At 56.2% G+C, this 20,229-nt stretch overlaps 1 protein-coding gene across 4 annotated transcripts; it reads left to right on the top strand.

Annotated features, from left to right (window-relative positions):
* The first annotated feature begins 572 nt into the window (after window positions 1–572).
* On the top strand, window positions 573–19,372 carry GAA (alpha glucosidase). 4 transcript variants are annotated; one of them, XM_057536121.1, is made up of 20 exons: window positions 573–652; window positions 3,359–4,048; window positions 5,050–5,195; window positions 6,871–7,036; window positions 7,120–7,216; window positions 7,714–7,833; window positions 7,914–8,032; window positions 8,119–8,250; window positions 9,200–9,310; window positions 9,838–9,927; window positions 10,049–10,133; window positions 10,598–10,715; window positions 11,073–11,206; window positions 14,544–14,695; window positions 14,859–15,007; window positions 16,014–16,155; window positions 16,563–16,706; window positions 17,115–17,279; window positions 17,609–17,761; window positions 18,169–19,372. In XM_057536121.1, the coding sequence occupies exons 2-20, from the start codon at window positions 3,533–3,535 to the stop codon at window positions 18,226–18,228; spliced, it is 2,799 nt and encodes a 932-aa protein (XP_057392104.1). In that variant the 5' UTR covers window positions 573–652; window positions 3,359–3,532; the 3' UTR covers window positions 18,229–19,372. The 4 variants fall into 4 exon arrangements, with proteins under 4 accessions (XP_057392104.1, XP_007185871.2, XP_007185870.2 ...); XM_007185809.2 differs by having other exon boundaries at window positions 9,838–9,951; XM_007185808.2 differs by having other exon boundaries at window positions 597–684; window positions 9,838–9,951.
* Window positions 19,373–20,229: the final 857 nt, after the last annotated feature.

Genomic DNA, 20,229 nt, shown 5'->3' with positions numbered 1-20,229 from the left:
AAGGTCACAGGGTCCGGCTTTTGTATGTCGTTTTGGAAAGCTTTCTCCTTTTTTTTTTTCTTTTTAATTAATTTTTATTGGAGTATAATTGCCTTACGATGTTGTGTTGGTTTCTTGCTGTACAAGCTTGCCCCTCTTTTTTTTTTTTTAAGCTTGCCTTAACATGAGACTTTGTGTACGAAAAGTTCCTTGTCATTGAACATTTTCACGACAGTCGATTTTATGGGTTATGACAATGTTTTCCTTTTCGGAACTTAAGTTGCTTCCAAATTTTCGCTGTTTTGTCGTCTGGGTGCTAGATTCAAAGAGCCGTGCCTCGGCGGGCGGCCGGTACGGCGCCAGGATGCTGAGGGTTCGCTCATGCTGGGGCGTAGCGTCCTCTACGACCCCAAAAGGCGAGGCCCCGCCTCTCCCCCGAGAGCTCTCCCCTACAAGGTGCGCGCCCCCTGAGCCCCTCCCACGTTCCAGGGGCGCCGAGGCCCAAGGAGGGCGAGGTCGCCCCCAAGCGCCCCGCCACCAGAGGGCGCACGCCCGGAGGCGAGCACTCACTAAGGGCGCCTGCGCAGGGAGCTGTCACGTGACCCGCCGCCGCTGCTCGGGTGTGCACTGGATCCTGAAGTTGCTGCTACTGGCCGGGCGCGCGTGCGCGGAGGTGAGCAGGGGGCCGGGCGCGCGTGCGCGGAGGTGAGCGGACCTGACTGCTGGACCCGGGCTGCGGTGGTCCCAGCGAGCGGCGGGGTAGGGGAGGTCCGCGGCAACCCCACAGAGTGGAGGCTTGGCGGGTGCGGGCAGTCGTGACTCCCGAAAGGGGAGGGGTCGATCGATAGAGGGATTGGTCAGTGCTTTCCTACTGGACAAGTTGAGCACACCGTGCCAGGGCCGCGCGCAGCAGGAGGCAGCAGAAACGACAGTGACCCCAGTAATATCGGGGACCCCGGAAACTCCACGGTTCCCACTCACCGCCCCCGAGCTGGGCGAGGAAGGCTGCGCTTGCCCCCGTTCACGGGGAGGAAGCTGAGGCACAGGAGGCTGAGAACCCTTTACTTCTCTCTGCCGGTGGTGGAGCTGGGCTTTGAACCCAGCTTGTCTACACCACCACCGTGGCCTGGGGAAGCAGCAGTTCTGAGACACTTACCTGAAGGCGGGGTGACCGGCCCTCTGGGTCAGCAGTGCCACTTGATCTACTGACCTTCAGTTCTTCCCCGTTTTCTCTCTAAATTGTCAAGCGCTGTGAGTGTGGCTCTTCCCCATTTTAGGATCTCTTCCCTGTCTGTAAAATGGAAGCAGGGAAGGGCATGGGGTGCTGCCCTGGCCGTGCTTCTGGCCACCTCTGCAGCTTCTGAAGTCTGGGTGGGAAGGGCCGAGGTCATTGCCCAAGAGCTCCCAAGTGAGGACCCCTGGACTCCACTCTGAGTTCCTTAGTTTCTGAGTCATCATGATCGCAAATGTGTCTGGCAGGGTCAGGTGAAGCTGGGACACTATGTGGTATAAAAAAAGAGATATTAGTCTTTGTCTCCAGTTCCTGGCACACAGCTCCTAAAAACCCTGGAATCTTGGGGGTGGTAAGAGTGTCTTTTATATGCTAATGAGATGACTGGGGGCTTGTAGATAGCTTCAAAATGGGGGCTAGTCCCCAGAAGGACCAAGGCAGGATTCGAAGGTGGGAACTTTCTCCTGGCCTTCCTCCGGGCAGGAGCCTCATGATTAAGAGAGGGGGCTGGTGATTAAGTTAATCACCAGTGGTGAGTGATATCATCATTCATGCCTACATAATGAAACCCTAAACTAGTTGGGGTTTGGAGAGCTTCCAAGCTTGTGAACACACTTCGGTGCTCAGAGGGTGGCCAGCCCAGAGAGGGCATAGAAGCTCAGCACCCCTTCCTTGCCCTCTGGTTGTTCCTGAGTTGTATCCTTTATAATAAACAGGTAACAGTAAGTGAGTTCTGTGAGTTGTTCTAGCCAGTTATTGAACCTGAGGAGGTGAGGGGTGTTGTGTGAACCCCGGAATTTATAGCGGCTCGGTCAGAAGAGCCGGTGACAACCTGGGACTTGTGGTTAGTGTCTGAAGTGGGGGAAGCCTTGTGGGAGTGAGACCGCAACCTGTGGGGTCTGCGCTAACTCTGGGAGTTGGTGTCAGAATTGAATTGAATTGCTGGACACCCGGCTGGTGTCCAGAGAATGGGAGAATTGGTTGGTGAGAAAAAGCTCCACACTTTTGGTGTCATAAGCGTTGTGAATGAAAACAGTTCACTCTTGCATCTAACGTACTGGTGGCCCATGGTGGCCAGAATGTTCCAGGTGACCGGTCTGTGTCTGTGACAGGCTTGGACCCTCTCAGTGACCTGGGCGCACTTCTGCCTGGCGTGTGACTTTTCCCCAACACCTGCATGTTTCTGGAGGCCATGAGAATGCAGCTCACAGACCTCCCACCACAGGGAGCTTCACTGACAGAGGCTCAGCTGCTGTGCTCTGAAATCATCACTGCATTTCCTGCGAGGGGCTGCCTCCCAGCCCTTAACGCTAGGGCAGGCCGCTTCTGCGAGACCTGGACCCCTCTAACGGCCAACTTTGGCTCAAGGAACCCCAGCCCTGGGGCCTTGCCCAAGCTTCCCTAACCTACATGGCAGTCTGGGGCTCTTGGATCCACCACCCTCCCATGGGGTCAGACCTGCATGGGTGTGTTGGTGCTCTCAACCCTCTCTGGCAACCTCTCCAGTTTCTCTCAGACAGATAAAAAGGACCCCTCTAATAAAATCCTTGCATGTTTAGTCCCATATCAGTGTCTGCAGCACCTCGGAGGAGCTGGACCAACAATGTTCCCTATAAAATATTTAGAACATACAGATAATCGAGACGCGGGTAAGAACAGTCTTAGTACCAAAGTAACCAGAGTGAGGCTCCAGTGCAGCTGCTGTGACAGAGACCCAGAACCAGACCCCACACGAGCCTGACTGCTGGGGCGGGGAGGGGCTCCGCCTGCCCAGTCCTGGGGGCCAGGCTTTTCTTCTGTGCTTGGCCGTCCCTGAGTGTTGCCCTGGGCTGCAGTGCCCAAGACCCCTCACAGGCTGTATCCACGTCCTGGTCAGCCCAAGAGGGACAGAGGGAGGGCACACTTCCACCCCACTGGCCAAGACTCACCTCGGCCACAGTCTTCATACAGGAGCGGGACTTATCTACTGTGGGAACTTGTTTGTTCCACTTGATCTATCACATGGGTCTTTGTGTATTATTAAGTTATCTTCACAGACATTCTAGATGCGTTTATTTGTAACATATTAGAAGACTTCACAATGCACAGGATTCTGCAACTCCCTGCTTGGGACTTTTCTCTCCTTTTCCTTTTTCCTCCCTCCCCCAGGTCTGCCCTGCTTCCTCACCAGACCTCACTTCCAGCCTGTGCGCTGCTGGGCTGGCCACAAGTTCATGTCTGGAAGCTGCTTAGAGAGTCTCCTGAGGCCCCGGCCACTCCCTGCTGCCGTCCCTTTGAGCCTGGTTCTTCTGTCTGCAGGCCTCCTGGGCCCGCTGCCCACACATGCCACCCTGTTCCTGCCCCCTGCTGGGGGTCTGCGCCCTAGTCTCCTTGGCCATCCTGGGGCACATCCTGCTTCATGACTTCGACGTGGTCCCCCGAGAGCTGCGCAGCTTCTCCCAAGAGGAGATTTACCCAGCTCGCCAGCCCGGAGCCAGCGGCCAAGGGCCCCAGCCCGTCCCAGGGTGCCACGGCAGCCCCAGGGCAGCACCCACACAGTGCGACCTGCCCCCCGACGGCCGCTTCGACTGCGCCCCAGACAAGGCCATCACCCAGGAGCAGTGTGAGGCCCGGGGCTGCTGCTACATGCCTGCAAGGTGGCCTCCGGGCACCCAGATGGGGCAGCCCTGGTGCTTCTTCCCTCCCAGCTATCCCAGTTACAGGCTGGAGAACCTGACCACCACCAAGACGGGCTACACGGCCACCCTGATCCGTGCCACCCCGACCTTCTTCCCCAAGGACATCATGACCTTGCGGCTGGATGTGCTGCTGGAGACTGAGAGCCGGCTCCACTTCACGGTGGGCGGGCGGGGGCTGGGCAGGGGCAGAGAGTGTGCGGACAGTGGGCAAAGACGGACCCTACGGGGTGTTTGTTTATGCACAGACGTGTATTGTGCCCTCACCTGGAGTCTGGGTGTGAGCAGACACAGTGCCTACACTCAGGGAACAGTGGGCCGCTAAGACAGTGACTAGGAGGTTCTACAAGATGTTCTAGAGGGCAGGGCTCAGGGCGAGGTGGTGGGAGGTTAGGCGCCCCCCAGGAAGTGACATCCCAGCTGGGACCTAAAGTAGGAGTCAGGAAGGGGAAAGTTGGAGAGGGAGGAAGGGGGGCTGTTCCAGGCAGTGGGCAGTGGGATCCCAGCCACTGAGGGCAGGGCCTCTTGTCCGGTTTATTCCCTGCTGCTTCCCAGCCCCTGGAACAGTGCCTGGCACATAGCAGGTGCTCAGTAAAAACTTGTCAACTGAATGAATGTGCGGACACAAAGGTGAGAGAGCCTGAAGCACATAATTCAGTACGGCCCAGTTATTTTAACAAAGTAACTGATGACAGCCGTGGATTACTGAGTGATGACTATGTACCAGACAAGGGCTGGGTGTTCTAATTATGTTTTCTCGTTCACCCTGTGACTAGATATGCCAGGTAGAAAAATGTTGCCAGATTCAGCAAATAAAAATACAAATATGAATTTCAGATAACCTAGGAATTAGTCTTTTTTTTTTTTAGTGTAAGCATGTCCCGTGCAATATCTGAGACATATTTATACTAAAAAAATTGTTTATCTGAAATCCAGATTTCCTGTGTCTTACCTGGCATACCCCACAGGAGGTGCTCTCCTGGCTCTATAGACGAGGAAACTGAGGCTCAGGGATGTGGACCAATCTGTCCACATGCCCACGCTGTGTGCGGCCACCCTGAGGCTTGAACTGACGCCTCGCTTCTCTGGAGGGTGAAGGATGGAGTGGACAGGTGTGCAGGGGCAGCCGGCCACCAAGGGCCTCATGACACCACTCTCTTCTAGATCAAAGATCCCACCAACCAGCGCTATGAGGTGCCCTTGGAGACCCCACGTGTCCGCAGCCAGGCGCCGTCCACGCTCTACAGCGTGGAGTTCTCAGAGGAGCCCTTTGGGATGATCATGCGGCGGAAGCTGGATGGACGGGTGCTGTGAGTGCCCAGTTTCTGTGCCCACTATCTGCTGGGAGGTTTAGGGAGCTGGAGGACATCGCCCCTGACCCTATTGTGGTCCACCCTCCTGCTCTGGCCTCCTGGCTGTTCCTTGCCCCGCAGGGCCCTGGTGCTCACTGTTCCCTCCACCCCGAGCCCTCAAAGGCCCCTCCTCAGAGGGGACGTTTTGCAACAGCTGGAGACATTTTTGGTTGTCACCACTGGGCGCTGGGGTGCAGGGATACTGCTAAACACCCTACAGTGCACAGGCCGGCCCAGAACATGGAGCGATCGGCCCAAATGTCAGTAGTGCCTCGGCTGAGAAACCCTGGTCCAGTCTAAAGCGGCAACCCCACTCCAGGCAGCACCCCCAAGCCTGCTTTATTCTTGTTTATTTATCACATACTGCACATCAGTATGTCAGGCACTGCAGTGATTAACTTGTCCAGTCCTCATAACAACTGGGACGTAGGTGCTGTTATTATCCCCACTTTACAGATGGGGAGACGGAGACACAGAGAGGCCAGGTGCTTGCTGGCAGGTGACGGAGCCCAGCCCAAGCGTCCGTGCTGTCGGCCACTCTGCTCCATGTCCCTCTGGGGTTTGCGTGCCCCCACGGGACCTTACCTTTGCTTGGACCATGGCTGCCATCTGCCTGAGGCAGGAGCCTTTCCTGTTCCCTCCTGAACCACCAGCTCCTAGAGCAGTTCTGACCCACAGCAGAGCTCAGGGATATTTGTGGAGAGGATGATGGTGTTGCTTGGTCTCGCCCTCACCTCCCCCCAGCCCACCCCCCAGGTACTGGATGCAGCGAAGCATCTTTTAGACTCAAACGCTATGGCTGTGAGTCCAAGTGTCCGGTGTTGCTCGGGCCCAGAAGTGCCTCCCCGTACCCCCAGCCACGGGGTCAGCAGTTTTGCCACGGCTGCCCGCTGGCCCTGACACTGGGCTGTGCAAGCACCTTTCCCAGGACGCATCCCATGCACTTTGCCCACATAGTCCTACACGAATATGTGCTGGCTGACAAGGCCCTGCTCTGCACCGAACTCTGCTACACGCTCAGAAGGAGGGAACTTGGACTTGCCCAAATCTTCAGAGCACTTGCCTTCTGAAGTGCATTTCTTTCTTTTGTGGCCTGTTCATTTTTTGGCCGGGTGTTGTAGACCTGCTCCCAGGACTGACATAGCAGAGGGAGGTAGAAACGGGCTGTGCAGATGCAGGGTGTGGGCTGGCTCTGCAGCTGGGGTGCGGGGCCTCTCTGAGAAGCTGACCTTCAAGCGGAGTTTGGAGATAAGTTTTTTAAACATTTTATCAGATCTTGGTCTTGAACACGCACAGACACCCACAGGCAGGTGAGCAAAGTCTTACACAGGGGCTGGTGGGGTGCAGCAGGCACTTGTCCCATGAAATTAGCCGTGATGCATCTTCCACGCAGAGAGGGACCCTGTACGTGGTTTTTGCTCTTGACCCCGTGGAACCTTGGGGCACCCTAACTGCCCCTGGCTGGGCAGCTCCACGATGTCTGGGAGCAGTTTGGCCCTCCTGGGAGGTGCTCAGGGCCACGACTCCCAGGACTGGAAGGGTTTTGGGCAGCCCTTGCCCAGCACCTGCTTGTGGTCAGGGCTCACGGGGCCATGGGCTTCTGGTGCGAGGCCACCTGGTCTCTTCCTGGCAGGCTGAACACCACGGTGGCCCCCCTGTTCTTCGCCGACCAGTTTCTGCAGCTGTCCACCTCCCTGCCATCCCAGCACATCACGGGCCTTGCCGAACACCTCGGGCCCCTGATGCTCAGCACCAACTGGACCAAGATCACTCTCTGGAACCGGGACGTTGCGCCTGCGGTAAAGGGGTGGCCAGGGCGGGGCGTGCGATCGGAGGGGCTTCATGGGCCAGGACGTAAAGCAGGGTGTCTGCCGTGTCCCAGCCCGACGTGAACCTATATGGATCTCACCCTTTCTACCTGGTCCTGGAGGATGGCGGTTTAGCTCACGGGGTCTTCCTGCTGAACAGCAATGCCATGGGTAAGCAAGGGGGTACTGGGGCCCTCCACGTCCCCCAGCCAGTTCTGCTTCTGAGCTCCCGGCCAGGGTTTCCCTGGTGCAGCCACACCCCCTCCTTCGTAGAGGGGGCTGGGCCTCTCTGCACCTATCTGACAGGCTGGAGGTAGAGGAAGGGGCAGCGGGTCGGGTCTCGTACACTATTCCGAGAAATGACCAGTGGGCTGTGGCCTCTGCCAGCTCTGTCCTTCAGTGCCTCTAAGGTGGGCTCTGGGACCTCTGACCTGGGCGGGGTGGGGCTGAGGCCAAAAAAGGGGCCCCAGGCCCAGCTGCTCAGCATCTTCCGGTCCTGCTCCAAGGATCTCAGCAAGCTGGGCTCAGGTGACTGTCCCAGGGCCCCCAAGCTCCCTGTGGGAGGACCCCACCTCTCCAGTGGTGGTTTGGCCCATTGGTGCAGTGCCGAAGGCCCTGGGCAAGGGGGATGAGTATTTGTCCCTGAGCCCCAGGGCTGCTTCCCCCAGATGTGGTCCTGCAGCCCAGCCCGGCCCTCAGCTGGAGGTCGACAGGCGGGATCCTGGATGTGTACATCTTCCTGGGCCCGCAGCCCAAGAGCGTGGTGCGGCAGTACCTGGACATCGTGGGTAGGCATCTCCCTGACCCTGGCCCCCAGCCCCTCCCTCCCCAGCCCCTCCTGACCCCTCACGGCCTCCTTGGCTCCCAGGCTACCCGTTCATGCCACCGTACTGGGGCCTGGGCTTCCACCTGTGCCGCTGGGGCTACTCCTCCACCGCCATCACCCGCCAGGTTGTGGAGAACATGACCAGGGCACACTTCCCTCTGGTGAGTGCCGGGGAGGGGCCTGGGGCCCCCAGGGTGGGGCGGGGGCAACGAGCCTGGGCCCCAGCCGCCCTGTGCCGTGGCTGCAGGACGTCCAGTGGAATGACCTGGACTACATGGACGCCAGGCGGGACTTCACTTTCAACAAGGACGGCTTCGGGGACTTCCCGGCCATGGTGCAGGATCTCCACCAAAGTGGCCGGCGGTACATCATGATTGTTGTGAGTGCCCCCTCCCCTCTCGTGCCACAGGGAGCAGGCTCTTTTGGAAGGAGAGGGGCCCAGTGTCTGTTGGCTCCAACTTTCAGTGGCATCGTCCTCATGCTCGCCATGGTCACTGAGAATGTTTCTGAGGGTCTTTGATATTGAGGGAATATCAGATTTATAGACTTGGCTCCTGCTATCCAGTGATGTCCCTGGAGACATCTGTCTGTGGCTCAGAATCCTTACGGCTGTAGGTTACTTGAACAGCTTAAAGCAAGGGGCGGGGTGGGGGGGGCGTGTTGCTCAGCTGACACCACTCAGCTCTGAAAGGGCCGGGTGGAGCTGTGTGCCAGGGCAGCCGGAACCTCAGAAGCTCCATGAAACCCCTGGCCCTGCCTCCCTGCGGTCAGCTCTGTCTTGTGGGAAGGAGGGCAGGATCTGAGTGGCTCAGCAGAAAGACACACTTCCCTGGGCCAGTCCCCGCAGCCAGAGGGGTGTAATTCAGGGTCTGGTACAGCTGGGGGGCCAGAGGAGGGGAGGGGGAGCCAAGACAACCAAATGGTCGCCACCACGGATACCCCTCAGGAGAGGAAATCCGTTTGGAATTGGGCTGATGGTCATTTCCACCCTTGCAGCCCCTCTGAAGGCAGCAGCATCCAGGTCCGCTCAGAGCAGGGAGGGCAGACACAGACCTTTTCTTTTTTTATTCTAAATGAAATAAACGCTCCCTGTAGAATGTTTGTGGAACTCTGGGCCCTTAAAGCGAAAGGAACGCCTGCATCCAGGTGCGCCCTTTTTGGCAATGGGGGCGGGGTCCCGTGCACGTCCACGCACGCAGCGTGTTGGCTCACGGGCGCATCCACCTGTGCCTCGTTAAGGTTTATCGAGAGCATTTTCTCGTTTTCCCAGCGATGGGTGCCAAGGCTTCGGGCATTTCCCTCTCATTCTGACTGGTTTGTCTCCCCAGGATCCTGCCATCAGCAGCTCCAGCCCTGCTGGGACCTACCGACCCTACGACGAGGGTCTGAGGCGGGGCGTCTTCATCACCAATGAGACTGGGCAGCCGCTGATTGGGCAGGTACAGCAGGGCCTGGGGGGTGAGGGGGAGAAAGCAGGGGTCTCTGGGCAGTGGGACTGCAGCGGGGGGTGGTGACAGCTGGGGGTGACAGTGGCCCCTGACAAGACCACCCTGAATCCTTGTGTCAGGGGCCCTTGTTTGCGGGCAGCTCAGAAACAAGCTCCAAAGATGCTTGGGGAGGCCTTGGGGTCCTCCATATCCTCTGGGCCCCCAGGGGCTTCCTGATGGTTCCCAGGCCTTCCCGGTGGGCGGGGCGCCCAGTAGACTCCTGACCTCCTGGTCCAGGGCAGGCCCAGAACCAGGAGGAAGGGGGTCCAGCCTGAGGGGAGGCTGGCAAGGCTCCCAGCAGTGCAGATCCTGGGGCCTCTGCGCCCTTGTGTGAAAGTGGGGCCTCCCCATGCTCCTCCCCTTGCAGTCCACCCATCCCTGGGTAGATGAGTGAGGCTACGGCTCTGCCTGCAGCCAGGACACACAGGGCCTCTGTGCAGGCTCCAGGGGCCCTGTCTCCCCTCTGGCCTTTCGTCCAGGTGTGGCCCGGACTCACCGCCTTCCCCGACTTCACCAACCCCGAGGCCCTTGACTGGTGGCAGGACATGGTGGCCGAGTTCCACACCCAGGTGCCCTTTGACGGCATGTGGATCGTGAGTGTGGCCCCACCCTTGGGCGTCCGGTGGCCTCAGGGACCGGCCCCGCTCCCTGCACCAGGCAGGGCACCCACCCCCAGGGCCTCTCTTGCAGGACATGAACGAGCCATCCAATTTCGTGAGGGGCTCAGTGGATGGCTGCCCCAACAGCAGCCTGGAGAACCCGCCCTACGTGCCAGGTGAGCCGCCTCCGCCTGCCCGCCCCCCAGCGCTAGTCGGCTGGGGATTTACCGGCTCACATCAGGGATTTCCTTCTCTGGTTTGGGAGACTCAAAGCTCTGGTTTCTGAGAAGCTGATGGGCAGCAGCCAGCCCGGGAAAGGCAAGGGGTGCGCTGGGAGTAAGGTTCGCGTGGGGAGACCCCAGCCGCGTGCTGCTGACGGGCATGTGCAGCTGAGGCGAGACCCTTCAGAGGGGGTGTTTCAGGCTCAGGCAGTCGGACAGGGAAAAACTGAAAATGGTTAGGAGCAGGCAGACGTGAAGTCTGGGTGTGCAGACCACAACCTGCGGCATCGCCTCGTCCTGTCCTTGGAGAAGTGGAGACTGTACAGGCACGCACCCCATGTCCCCAGGGGGCTCTCAGGATGTGGGGGGCACCAGCCTGCCGGGAGGAGGCTCCAAGGAAACAGCCCGCTCTCCCCCAGGGGTGGTTGGCGGGACCCTCCGGGCAGCCACCATCTGCGCCTCCGGCCACCAGTTCCTGTCCACGCACTACGACCTGCACAACCTGTACGGCCTGACCGAAGCCTTCGCCTCCCACAGGTGAGGGGCCCGGGTGCAGGAAGGAGGCGGCCCTGGCCGTCCCCACATCCCACCCCCGCCCCCCACCCCAGCTCCATGTCTGGTGCCTCAGAAGAAGGGCATGGTGACGAGACAGGGAGGCCAGGGCTGACCAGGGCCTCTGGCTCCCTTGAGCTTGTCCTCCCCGTGACACGTGCATCTTCGAGGGTAAGTCAGGTGGCAGGGCTGACTGCCCGGCAGACAGTGGCGGTGACCTCAGCAAGGCAACTCCTTGCTCCCAGCTTGCCCTTCCTGCTGCACCGCCAGGCGCTCTTGCGGGCAGTGATGGGGCTCCTGGTGACCCTGCTCAACACAGCTCTGTCCCCCTGCTCCACCCAGGGCTCTGGTAAAGGCTCGGGGGACGCGCCCCTTTGTGATCTCTCGCTCAACCTTTGCCGGCCACGGCCAATACGCCGGCCACTGGACCGGGGACGTGTGGAGCAGCTGGGAGCAGCTTTCCTACTCCGTGCCAGGTGAGCACACCTGTCAGGAGGGGTGCAAGGAGGGGAGGGTGGGCCCCTCTCCGGGGGGTTTTGCCCAGAGCTGGGTCCTCAGAGAGATGCTGCCGCGATGGCATGGGGTCCGTCGCCAACTCATGTGCCATTGGGCTCACCTGTGGTGCCCCTCTTCCATGCGTCCCCATCTCAGATTCATGCTAACATCAGAATGTCCCTTCTGGTGACCACATTCTGAGCTGCATGAAATAGCATCTGAGCTCAGTCCAAAGGGTGCCCCCACCCCTCTCGTCTTAGTGCCTGGCTCCACCCTGCAAAGAAAATTTTGATTTTTGTTCCAAGAGCTCTGATGGCACAGACAGACCTTAGGCCCAGGGATGGCTCAGGAGCCCTGGGGAAGGGCATAGAGGTGACCCCAGAGGTCACAGCTGAAAAGAGCCTCCACCAAACCCCCGGCCTGGAAGTGCTTTCATAGTCGCAGGCGTGCTTCCATGTGCGATGCATCTACAGAGGCTCGGGCCACAGGGATGTCCTGCTGAGCTGAGCTCTCGGGTGAGAAGTCCATTCCTCTTTCACAAAGCGGCTGCTGGCTCTGCCCACAGGTGCCAACCGGCTCTGCTTTTCACCCTGGGGCCAGCATGGTGGGTCGAGCCTGAGCACCTGCAGGCCAGTCTCTGAAGCCACCCCAGAGCCGGATTCCTGGGCTTTGTGTCCACCTGTCTGGTTCTTGGGTTTCAGTTCTGGTGTGAGCTGTTGTTACCAAGCTAAAATAAGGCTGTGCAGCTCCCAGGACCTGCTGTGACCCAGACTAGCACTGCTCACAGCCCCAGGCTGTGCCCCATCCTGCCCACTGGCTTCCAGGCTGGGTCCTGGCTCCCGAGGAGACAAGGAGAGGGTGGCCCAGCAGCCTCTAGTCCTGCCGAGCGGTGGTGGGGTCGGCACGGGGCCCAGATGCCCTGGAAGCTGTCTGACCCTTCAGCAACTCAGGGGACTCACTGACCCTCTGCTGTAACGAAGTACCACACCCCAGGTGATTTAAAACAACAAACTTATTCTCAGACTAGAAGTCTGATCACGGTGTCAGCAGGGCCTTGCCCTCCCTGAGACTCTAGACAGAATCCCTCCTTGCTTCTTCCAGCTCTTGGTGGTTGCCAGCAGTCCTTGGCCCTCCTTGGTTTGAGGCTGTGTCACTCTAACCTCTGCCTCTGTCATCTCTTGGTTTTCTTCCTGTGTCCTTGTCTTCACATGGTGTTTTCCCTCCTCTTTTCTTTTTTAATATAGTTCCCTGGGCTATACAGTAGGACCTTACTGTTTATCTATTTTATATATAGTGGTATGTATCTGCTAATCCCAAACTCCTGATTTATCCCTCCCCCACCCCCTTTCCCCTTTGGTAACCATAAATTTGTTTCCCATGTCTGTGAGTCTGTTTCTGTTTCGTAAATAAGTTCATTTGTATCATATTTTAGATTCCACATATGGCAGCTAATAGCTACAGTAGAAAACAATAGCTAGCAAATTTCATGCATGGGTCAGAATTCTGTATTTTTATATTCCCATCTTAGTTTAAAATACTAAGCCTCAATGACCTGTAACATGTGAGAAAGTTGGTTACACTTGGGTCACTGATGAGAAAACAAGATCTCTGAAAATGTTGTATGGGCTTTGTTTTAAAGTCTGTTTTGTCTGATATGAGTATTGCTACCCCCGCTTTCCTGTCATTTCCATTCGCATGAAATATCTTTTTCCATCCTCTCACTTTTAAGCTATGTGTGTCCTTTGCCCTAAAGTGGGTCTTCTGTAGGCAGCACCTTGTAGGCTCTTGTTTTATTATCCAGTCTGCCACTCTGTGTCTTTTGACTGGAGCATTTAGTCCATTGACATTTAAGGTAATTATTGATATGTGTTTATTGCCATTTTAAACCTTGTTTTCCATTTGATTTTGTATTTCTTCTTTGTTCCTTTCTGTTTTTCCTTTTATTTTTTTATTTTTTATTTTTTTTAATATTTATTTATTTATTTGGTTGTGTGGGGTCTTAGTTGCGGCAGGCAGTCTCCTTAGTTGCGGCTCGCCAGCTCCCCAGTTGAGACATTCCAACTCTTAGTTGCGGCATGTGGGATCTAGTTCCCCGACCAGGGACCGAACCCGGGCCCCCTGCATTGGGAGCGCAGAGTCCCATCCACTGCGCCACCAGGGAAGTCCCCTGTTTTTCCTTTTATGGTTTGATGGTTTTCTTTTGTATTTTCCTTGTGTTCTTTTGGTTTTTGTGAATCAATTTTATGTTTTGGATTTGTGGTAACCCTGTTTTTCAGGTATGTTAACCCATTACTATATCTACTTGCTTTAGACTGGTAGTCATACAGGCTCAAACACATTCTGAAAAAAAAATCTAGATTTTATTACTCCGCTCCCCCACAGAGGATTTTCACGTCCTCTTTTACATCTTCACGTTCATCCCTTTGCTGTTCGTCGTAGTTATCGTTGCTTTCACAAAAAAAATTTTTTTTAAGTCTTTGTACTGGCTTAGATGATTTACTTTCCAATTGTGATTCTCTTTTTCTTATAGATTCTTGCTTCTTTTCTATTTAGAGAAGACCTTTCAGTATTTCTTTTAGGATAGGTTTAGCATTGCTGTATTCTGTTAGTTTTTGCTTGTCTGAGAAATTCTTTATCTTTCCTTCTATTCTAAATGATAACCTTGCTGGGTAGAGTATCTTAGGTTGTAGGTTTTTCCCTTTCAGGACTTTGAATATATCTTGCCACTCCCTTCTGGCCTGCAACCTTTCTGTAGAGAAAGCAGCTGATAGCCTTACGGGGTTCCCTTGTAATTAACTCTTTGTTTTTCTCTTGCTGCCTTTAGAATCCTCTTTAACTTCTGCCATTTTAATTATGTCTTGGTGTAGGTCTGTTTGGGTTCACCTTGTTTGGGACCCTCTGTGCTTCCTGTACCTGGTTCCCTCTTCTGATAAGGTCACCAGTCATGGTGGATTAGGGTCCACCCTAACATCCTCTTCTCAACCTGATTACATCTTCAATGACCCTATTTCCAAATATGGCAACCAGGGGTTAGGACTAGAACTTACCTTTGGAGGGGGATACAATTCAGCCCTAACGGGTCTAGTTTGCCCTGCCCACCCTGGGAGTTAGGGAGCAGATGCGGCTTGTCATTCTGCTGACCACAAGTGCAAGGTGCAGAGGCCATTGGTGTACTGACCATCAGGTAGGGGCTGGGTGGGAGGGGCTTTGGGAGGGATCCTTGCCTCCAGCCAGTTCAACAGACATGTCTGTCAGGCTCCTTGGCCCTAGACTGCTCCTGCTGTAGCAGCTGGAGGTCCATCTGACTCTGCCCTCCAGAAATCCTGCTCTTCAATCTGCTGGGGGTGCCCCTGGTGGGGGCCGACATCTGTGGCTTCCTGGGCAACACTTCGGAGGAGCTGTGTGTGCGCTGGACCCAGCTGGGGGCCTTCTACCCCTTCATGCGGAACCACAATGGCCTGAACAGCCTGGTAGGGCGGGGGCGGCAGGGGAGGCCATGCCCTGGGGAATGCCACTTTCTGTGCCAATGAGCCCAGCACTGGCTGGCCCAAAGTGCTGGGTCTCCTGGGGTGGGGGGACCTCGGAGTCCGTGGTCCCAGACCCCAGGTGCTTCCTCCACTCCCTCCACTGCAGCCGCAGGAGCCGTACAGGTTCAGCGAGACGGCACAGCAAGCCATGAGGAAGGCCTTTGCCCTGCGCTACATGCTGCTGCCCTATCTCTACACGCTGTTCCATGGGGCCCACGTCAGAGGCGAGACCGTGGCCCGGCCCCTCTTCTTGGAGTGAGTGCCTGGGTTGGGACTGATGGCCTCCGGCCCACTGACCCCAGGGCAGCTACCCTGCTGCAGGGGGTATTCTGGGCACTGAGAGAGGAAGGAGGTTGCAGCAAAGTCTGGGCACTCCCCACTGAGGTGCCCCCTGCACCCCCAGTTCCCACCCATTAGATTCCAGCTCAGGGCAGGGAGCACTGGATAACAGAAAAGCCCAGGATGAACACTGAGTACAGACCAGGCCTCCCAGATGGTAAAACGAGTTATAAGACTTATCATGATTGAATCCATCTGGGGCTTAAGGGAACAAGACCACTAAAGAAATCCAACAGATATCCCCCAAGTAGGACTTAGTATATCTAAGAAGTTACCGTACCATAAAATGACACCTCGAATCAGAGGAGTAAAGGATTCTCCAGTAGTAAGGTAATTAGCTATTTGCAAAAATCAACTTATTTTCCACTCATCCATACAAACCTAAGTTCCAAATGGATTAAATAGTTAAATGTCAAAAATTAAGCTGTAGAAAAAGCTGCAGGAAAACAGAAGTGAATGTTTCTCTATGACCTGTCAGTAGAGGGCTTTCTAAGCATCAAAAGCAAAAAGCAAAGGGAAGGAGGTTTCATTTAGGAAAAAAAAGTAACAACTTCTTTGAACATAAGCAGAAAAATATTAAAACTGCTCTGAACACAGATTGTCAAGGCAAACGAATGGGAGAAAACAGTATCAATAAAATGACACTGTCCCTAATGTACAGAAACTCAGACCACGGGTAAGGGCCAGACAGACATGTGGGCAACAACACAGCTTGCAAACAGGAAATGTGAACAGGTCATACCCGAGTAGTCCGGCAGGGAGAGGTTATTCTTGGCTCCTGGCTTGACTTAAGCTGGCCAGCACCGGCCCTGCCACATGTAACCCAGGTCCTCTGGCTCCTGTCCACGCCTCCCCATGGGTCCCTTGAGCCCACTGACCTCAGAGGTCACCAGGACCCCCTGCCCGTCCCTCCTGTTTGAAGGTTCCCCGAGGACCCCTGCACCTGGACCGTGGACCGCCAGCTCCTGTGGGGGGAGGCTCTGCTCATCACACCGGTGCTCAAGGCCGGGAAGGTTGAGGTCACTGGCTACTTCCCCCGCAGCACGTGGTACGACCTGCAGACGGTGAGTCCTGGGGCCCTGAAACCTGGGAGGACGGGGGAGATGGAGCGGGTCTTCCCTCCAGCACCATCCGTGTGGACCAGAGAGTGAAAGAGGAGTCCTGGCTACACGAGGGCCCTCACCTGGGTGCTCCATCAGCATCATTCTGTGCGATCCTTACAGGACCCATTTTCCAGATGGAGAAACCGAGGCTGAGTGGGTGACTTGCCACCGAGCTGAGCTGGGACCCCATTTCTGCTCCCAAACTCCTACCCTTTCTTGCATCCTCTGACCTGCCCGAACTGAGCCCTGGCTCAGGCCTTGCACGTTCTGTCCCCACCATGTGGCCAGATCTTTGCTCTCAGCTCCCGACAATAGCACAGGAACTTGGCAATGCCCAGGACCCCTTGTGACATGACATCCCCCTCCAGGTGCCAGTGGAGGCCTTCGGCAGCCTCCCACCTCCTGCACCCCTCACGTCTGCCATCCACAGCGAAGGGCAGTGGGTGACACTGTCCGCCCCACTGGACACCATCAACCTCCACCTCCGGGCCGGGCACATCATCCCCATGCAGGTACTTGGGCCGGGCCCCTGATCCTATTTGTCCAGCCCTGGGGTTGCTGGGACCCCACATGCCTCTGTTCAATTGGGGGTCTGCCCCCAGGCAGAGATGATACTTCTGAGGGTTGAGGATGAACTGGGCTGGGGAAGGACAGGATACATCCTTGCACTCACTTGCTCCCGGGCCTGGTGAAGGAGAGGCCTGCTTCACTGGCCTTTCTCAGAAAACAGTCAGTCTGCAAACCTCTGTGGGCCTCACGTCCTCTGAGGTGTCCACGGGCCTCCAGGCCGCTCAGCCGTAGGCTGTCCTGCGGATCCTGGTTTCTTCTAGCACGGCACTGTCCCAGCCTAGTGCTCCTCACGCCTGGGTCTGGAGGCCTCCACCAGGTTTGGGACAGTGACGTGGGCCACCCCCTCCCAGGGTCCTGGCCTCACGACCACAGAGTCCCGCAAGAAGCCCATGGCCCTGGCCGTGGCCCTGACTGCGAGCGGGGAGGCCCGAGGGGAGCTGTTCTGGGACGATGGGGAGAGCCTGGGAGTGCTGGACCGTGGGGCCTACACGCAGGTCATCTTCCTGGCCAGGAACGTGAGTCCTGGGATCCACCCTTCCCAAGGGCTGTGTAGACTAAGGCTGGGGGCTGTCTTGGGGTGACTATCCTGACTTGGTGAGGGGAGCTGGCCTGGGGTCCTGGGATGGCCACCTGTCCCTGGGTCAAGCAGACTGAAGGGGAGAAGAGCCCGTAGGCCAACTGCCTTAGCTGGAGTCCCCTGCACTGCGCCAGTGTCCTAGGGTTTGCACGGGGTGTGCTGCCGACCTGCCCTCCCCATCTGCTGTCCAGAGGCCCTGCCCTGGAGGGGCTTCCTGCCCCAGGCCATCTGCTCACACCTCTGGTCCTGTCTCTCTGCTTCGGCCAGAACACCATCGTGAACCAGCTGGTGCACGTGAGCAGTGAGGGGGCTGGCCTGCAGCTGAGGAAGGTGACCGTCCTGGGGGTGGCCACAGCCCCCCAGCAGGTCCTCTGCAATGGCGTTCCTGTATCCAACTTCACCTACAGCCCTGACACGGAGGCAAGAGAACCTACATTTGAGGCCAGAAGGCCTGTCCCTGAGGGTGGGCGAGGGGGCGGGAGGTGCCCGCTGAGCTGGCATCATGGGATTCCCTGTCCAGAAGGGAGAGGACACTCAGGCCTTACAAGGGGCGGAGAGGAACTGATCCTCGCGGGGAGGAGTGGGAAGGTTCAGTCCCCTCGCACTTCACATCTTTTCTGCCTGTGTCCACACTGTCGGCCCCTGGTTAAAGGGCAGCTTGTTTCCAAAGCAAATTAAGGCAGCCACTGCCAAGAGTGCTCGGAGGGAACAGAGTGAGACGCTCCCAGGGCTAGGACAGACCCCATGTCCACCGTCCACCCATGTCCACAGACTGCTGTCTGCCCCACCTCTGTTGCCAAGCAAATTTACCTGTTTCTTGTCCCCAGACCCTGGACATCCCTGTCTTGCTGACAATGGGAGAGCAGTTCCTCATCAGTTGGTCTTAATCCAGGGCCCAGTGGTGTGCTGCTCCTTTACAGACCTCCCGGCAGCCCAGCACCTGCACCCTCGGTCGGCGGTGTGTGGGCCTTGGGTCAGAGCGCTTACCCCGAATTGCATATCACTGACATCCCTGAACACCTGGATCTGCTGTGAGTCTGCCTCCCAGGCTCTGGGCCAGCAGCTCTTCTGAGTCTTCTGTCCAGATCCCAGTCGGGTCAGTGCCCTGAGGGGTGCCCTGTGTTTGGAATGTTTACTGGAAGGTTTGCTTCGCTGTAGCCTGTCACTGTGATGCGTGCACTGTCAGTCACCACTGCCTGCCTGTGACGCAGAGGTGGTGCTTGGGATGGGGTGGTACCTGCACCCCAAGGTCCCGCCTCGGGCAGCTCTGCTGCTGCTCTGACCTGATGAAAGCAGAGCTGGGGGCCGCTGCAGACTGCTTTCTGGGCAGCTGCCCCCAACAACAGGTGGAGGCTGTCCACCTGCCTGACAAGTGGGCCCAGACACTCGGCAGAATACACAGGACTTGGGGAACCCTTAATCTCAAGTGCAATTATTTTTAATAAAAAGAGCATTTGCAATCAAGCTTCTGCCGGTCCTTCTGGGATTCAGGGTAAGGAGGATGTGTCTAAAGGCCCTGACACAGAAGCAGGACTCCATCCTCGATGGGCCCCTGCACGTTCCCGGGCAGGGTGTGCACGTGTGCTGTACTGTGCACGCTTAAAGCAGCACCCTCACGTCCCCACCTCACACCCTAGTATCACCCATCTCTAAGGTGACTGGAAAACACCCAGCCAGGCCTGGTGTCAGTCACGTGGTGGGAGATGCACTCTCCCCCCGAACCCTTCCCAAGGGCTGTGTAGACTAAGCTGCTACCCCCAACACCTCCATTCCTAGGCAACAGCTGGTCTGCTTTTGGTCACTATAGACTAGTTTACATTTTCTGGAATTTTATATAAATGGAATCATATAGCATGTATTTCTTTTGGTCTAATTACTTAGTCTAATTACTTAGCGATTTATCCATGTTGTGTGCTTTCTCATTGCCAAATAGTTTTCCAGTGGATGGAGGTGCCACATTTATCAAATTTTCATGGATGTTAGGATTGTTTTCAGTTTTTGACTATTGTGAATAAAGATGTGGTAATCATGGACCAGTCTGTGAACGGACATGTTTTCATGTCTCTTGAACAAACACCAAGTGTGATAATGGTCAGGTCATGTGGAGGCTGTGTGTGTGATGGAACTGTTTTCCGAAGTGGGTGACCCCCTCTGCCCTCCTGCCAGCCTTGCTGTCGCCTGGTGTGGTCTGTATGCTCGCTTTCAGCTGTTTCAGTGACAGTGGATCTCACGGTTCTGATTTGCAACTGAAGATGGCGAGCATCTTTCATGGACTCATTGTGACCCATAAATCTTCTCTGGTGAAGTGTCTGTTCAGGTATCTTGCCCATTTTTTACTTGGATTTGTTGACCTTATTATTGAGTTACAAAGTACATTGTTTTTCCATTGCTACCATAACAAATTACCACAATCTCTGTGGCTTAAAATAACACAGATTTATTCTATCCCAGTTCTGTAGGTCAGAAATTTGACACGGTCAACTGGGCTAAATTAGGTGTCAGCAGGGCAGCTTCTTCTCTGGAGGCTCCAGGGGAGAATCTGCTCCCCTGCTCATGCAGGTTGTCGGCAGAATTCAGTCTCCTGAGTGTACGGGTGTGAGGTCCGCATGTCCCTGTGGTTGTCAGCCAGACGTCCTCCTCAGCGTCTAGAGGCTGCTCCGTATCCCGGCTCGTGGCACCTTCACCTTCAAATCCAGCAATGGTGGGTTGAGTCCTTCTCACCCCTGAGAATCAATCCTGCCCCTTCCATTATACCACTCTCTGACCCACGGTAGCCCAGAGCATTCTTGACTTTAAAGGGCTCATGTGATTAGATAGGGTCCACCTGGATAATCCAGGATAATTTCATCTCAATCTTTAAGTTAATTACACCTGCAAAGTCCTTGCCA

This window comes from Balaenoptera acutorostrata, chromosome 20 (assembly GCF_949987535.1).
Source record: "Balaenoptera acutorostrata chromosome 20, mBalAcu1.1, whole genome shotgun sequence".
Classification (NCBI taxonomy): Eukaryota; Metazoa; Chordata; class Mammalia; order Artiodactyla; family Balaenopteridae; genus Balaenoptera; species Balaenoptera acutorostrata.
Note: the sequence above shows the minus strand (reverse complement) of the source record. Positions and strands in the feature narration are given on the sequence as shown.

Excerpts from the sequence above, each read along its gene's own strand:
- GAA (XM_007185809.2), top strand. The coding sequence starts at position 3,533 with ATGCCACCCTGTTCCTGCCCCCTGCTGGGGGTCTGCGCCCTAGTCTCC. Across the intron at positions 7,217-7,713 it reads GCTGAACAGCAATGCCATGG|ATGTGGTCCTGCAGCCCAGC; the intron begins GTAAGCAAGGGG and ends TGCTTCCCCCAG. Across the intron at positions 11,207-14,543 it reads GCTTTCCTACTCCGTGCCAG|AAATCCTGCTCTTCAATCTG; the intron begins GTGAGCACACCT and ends TCTGCCCTCCAG.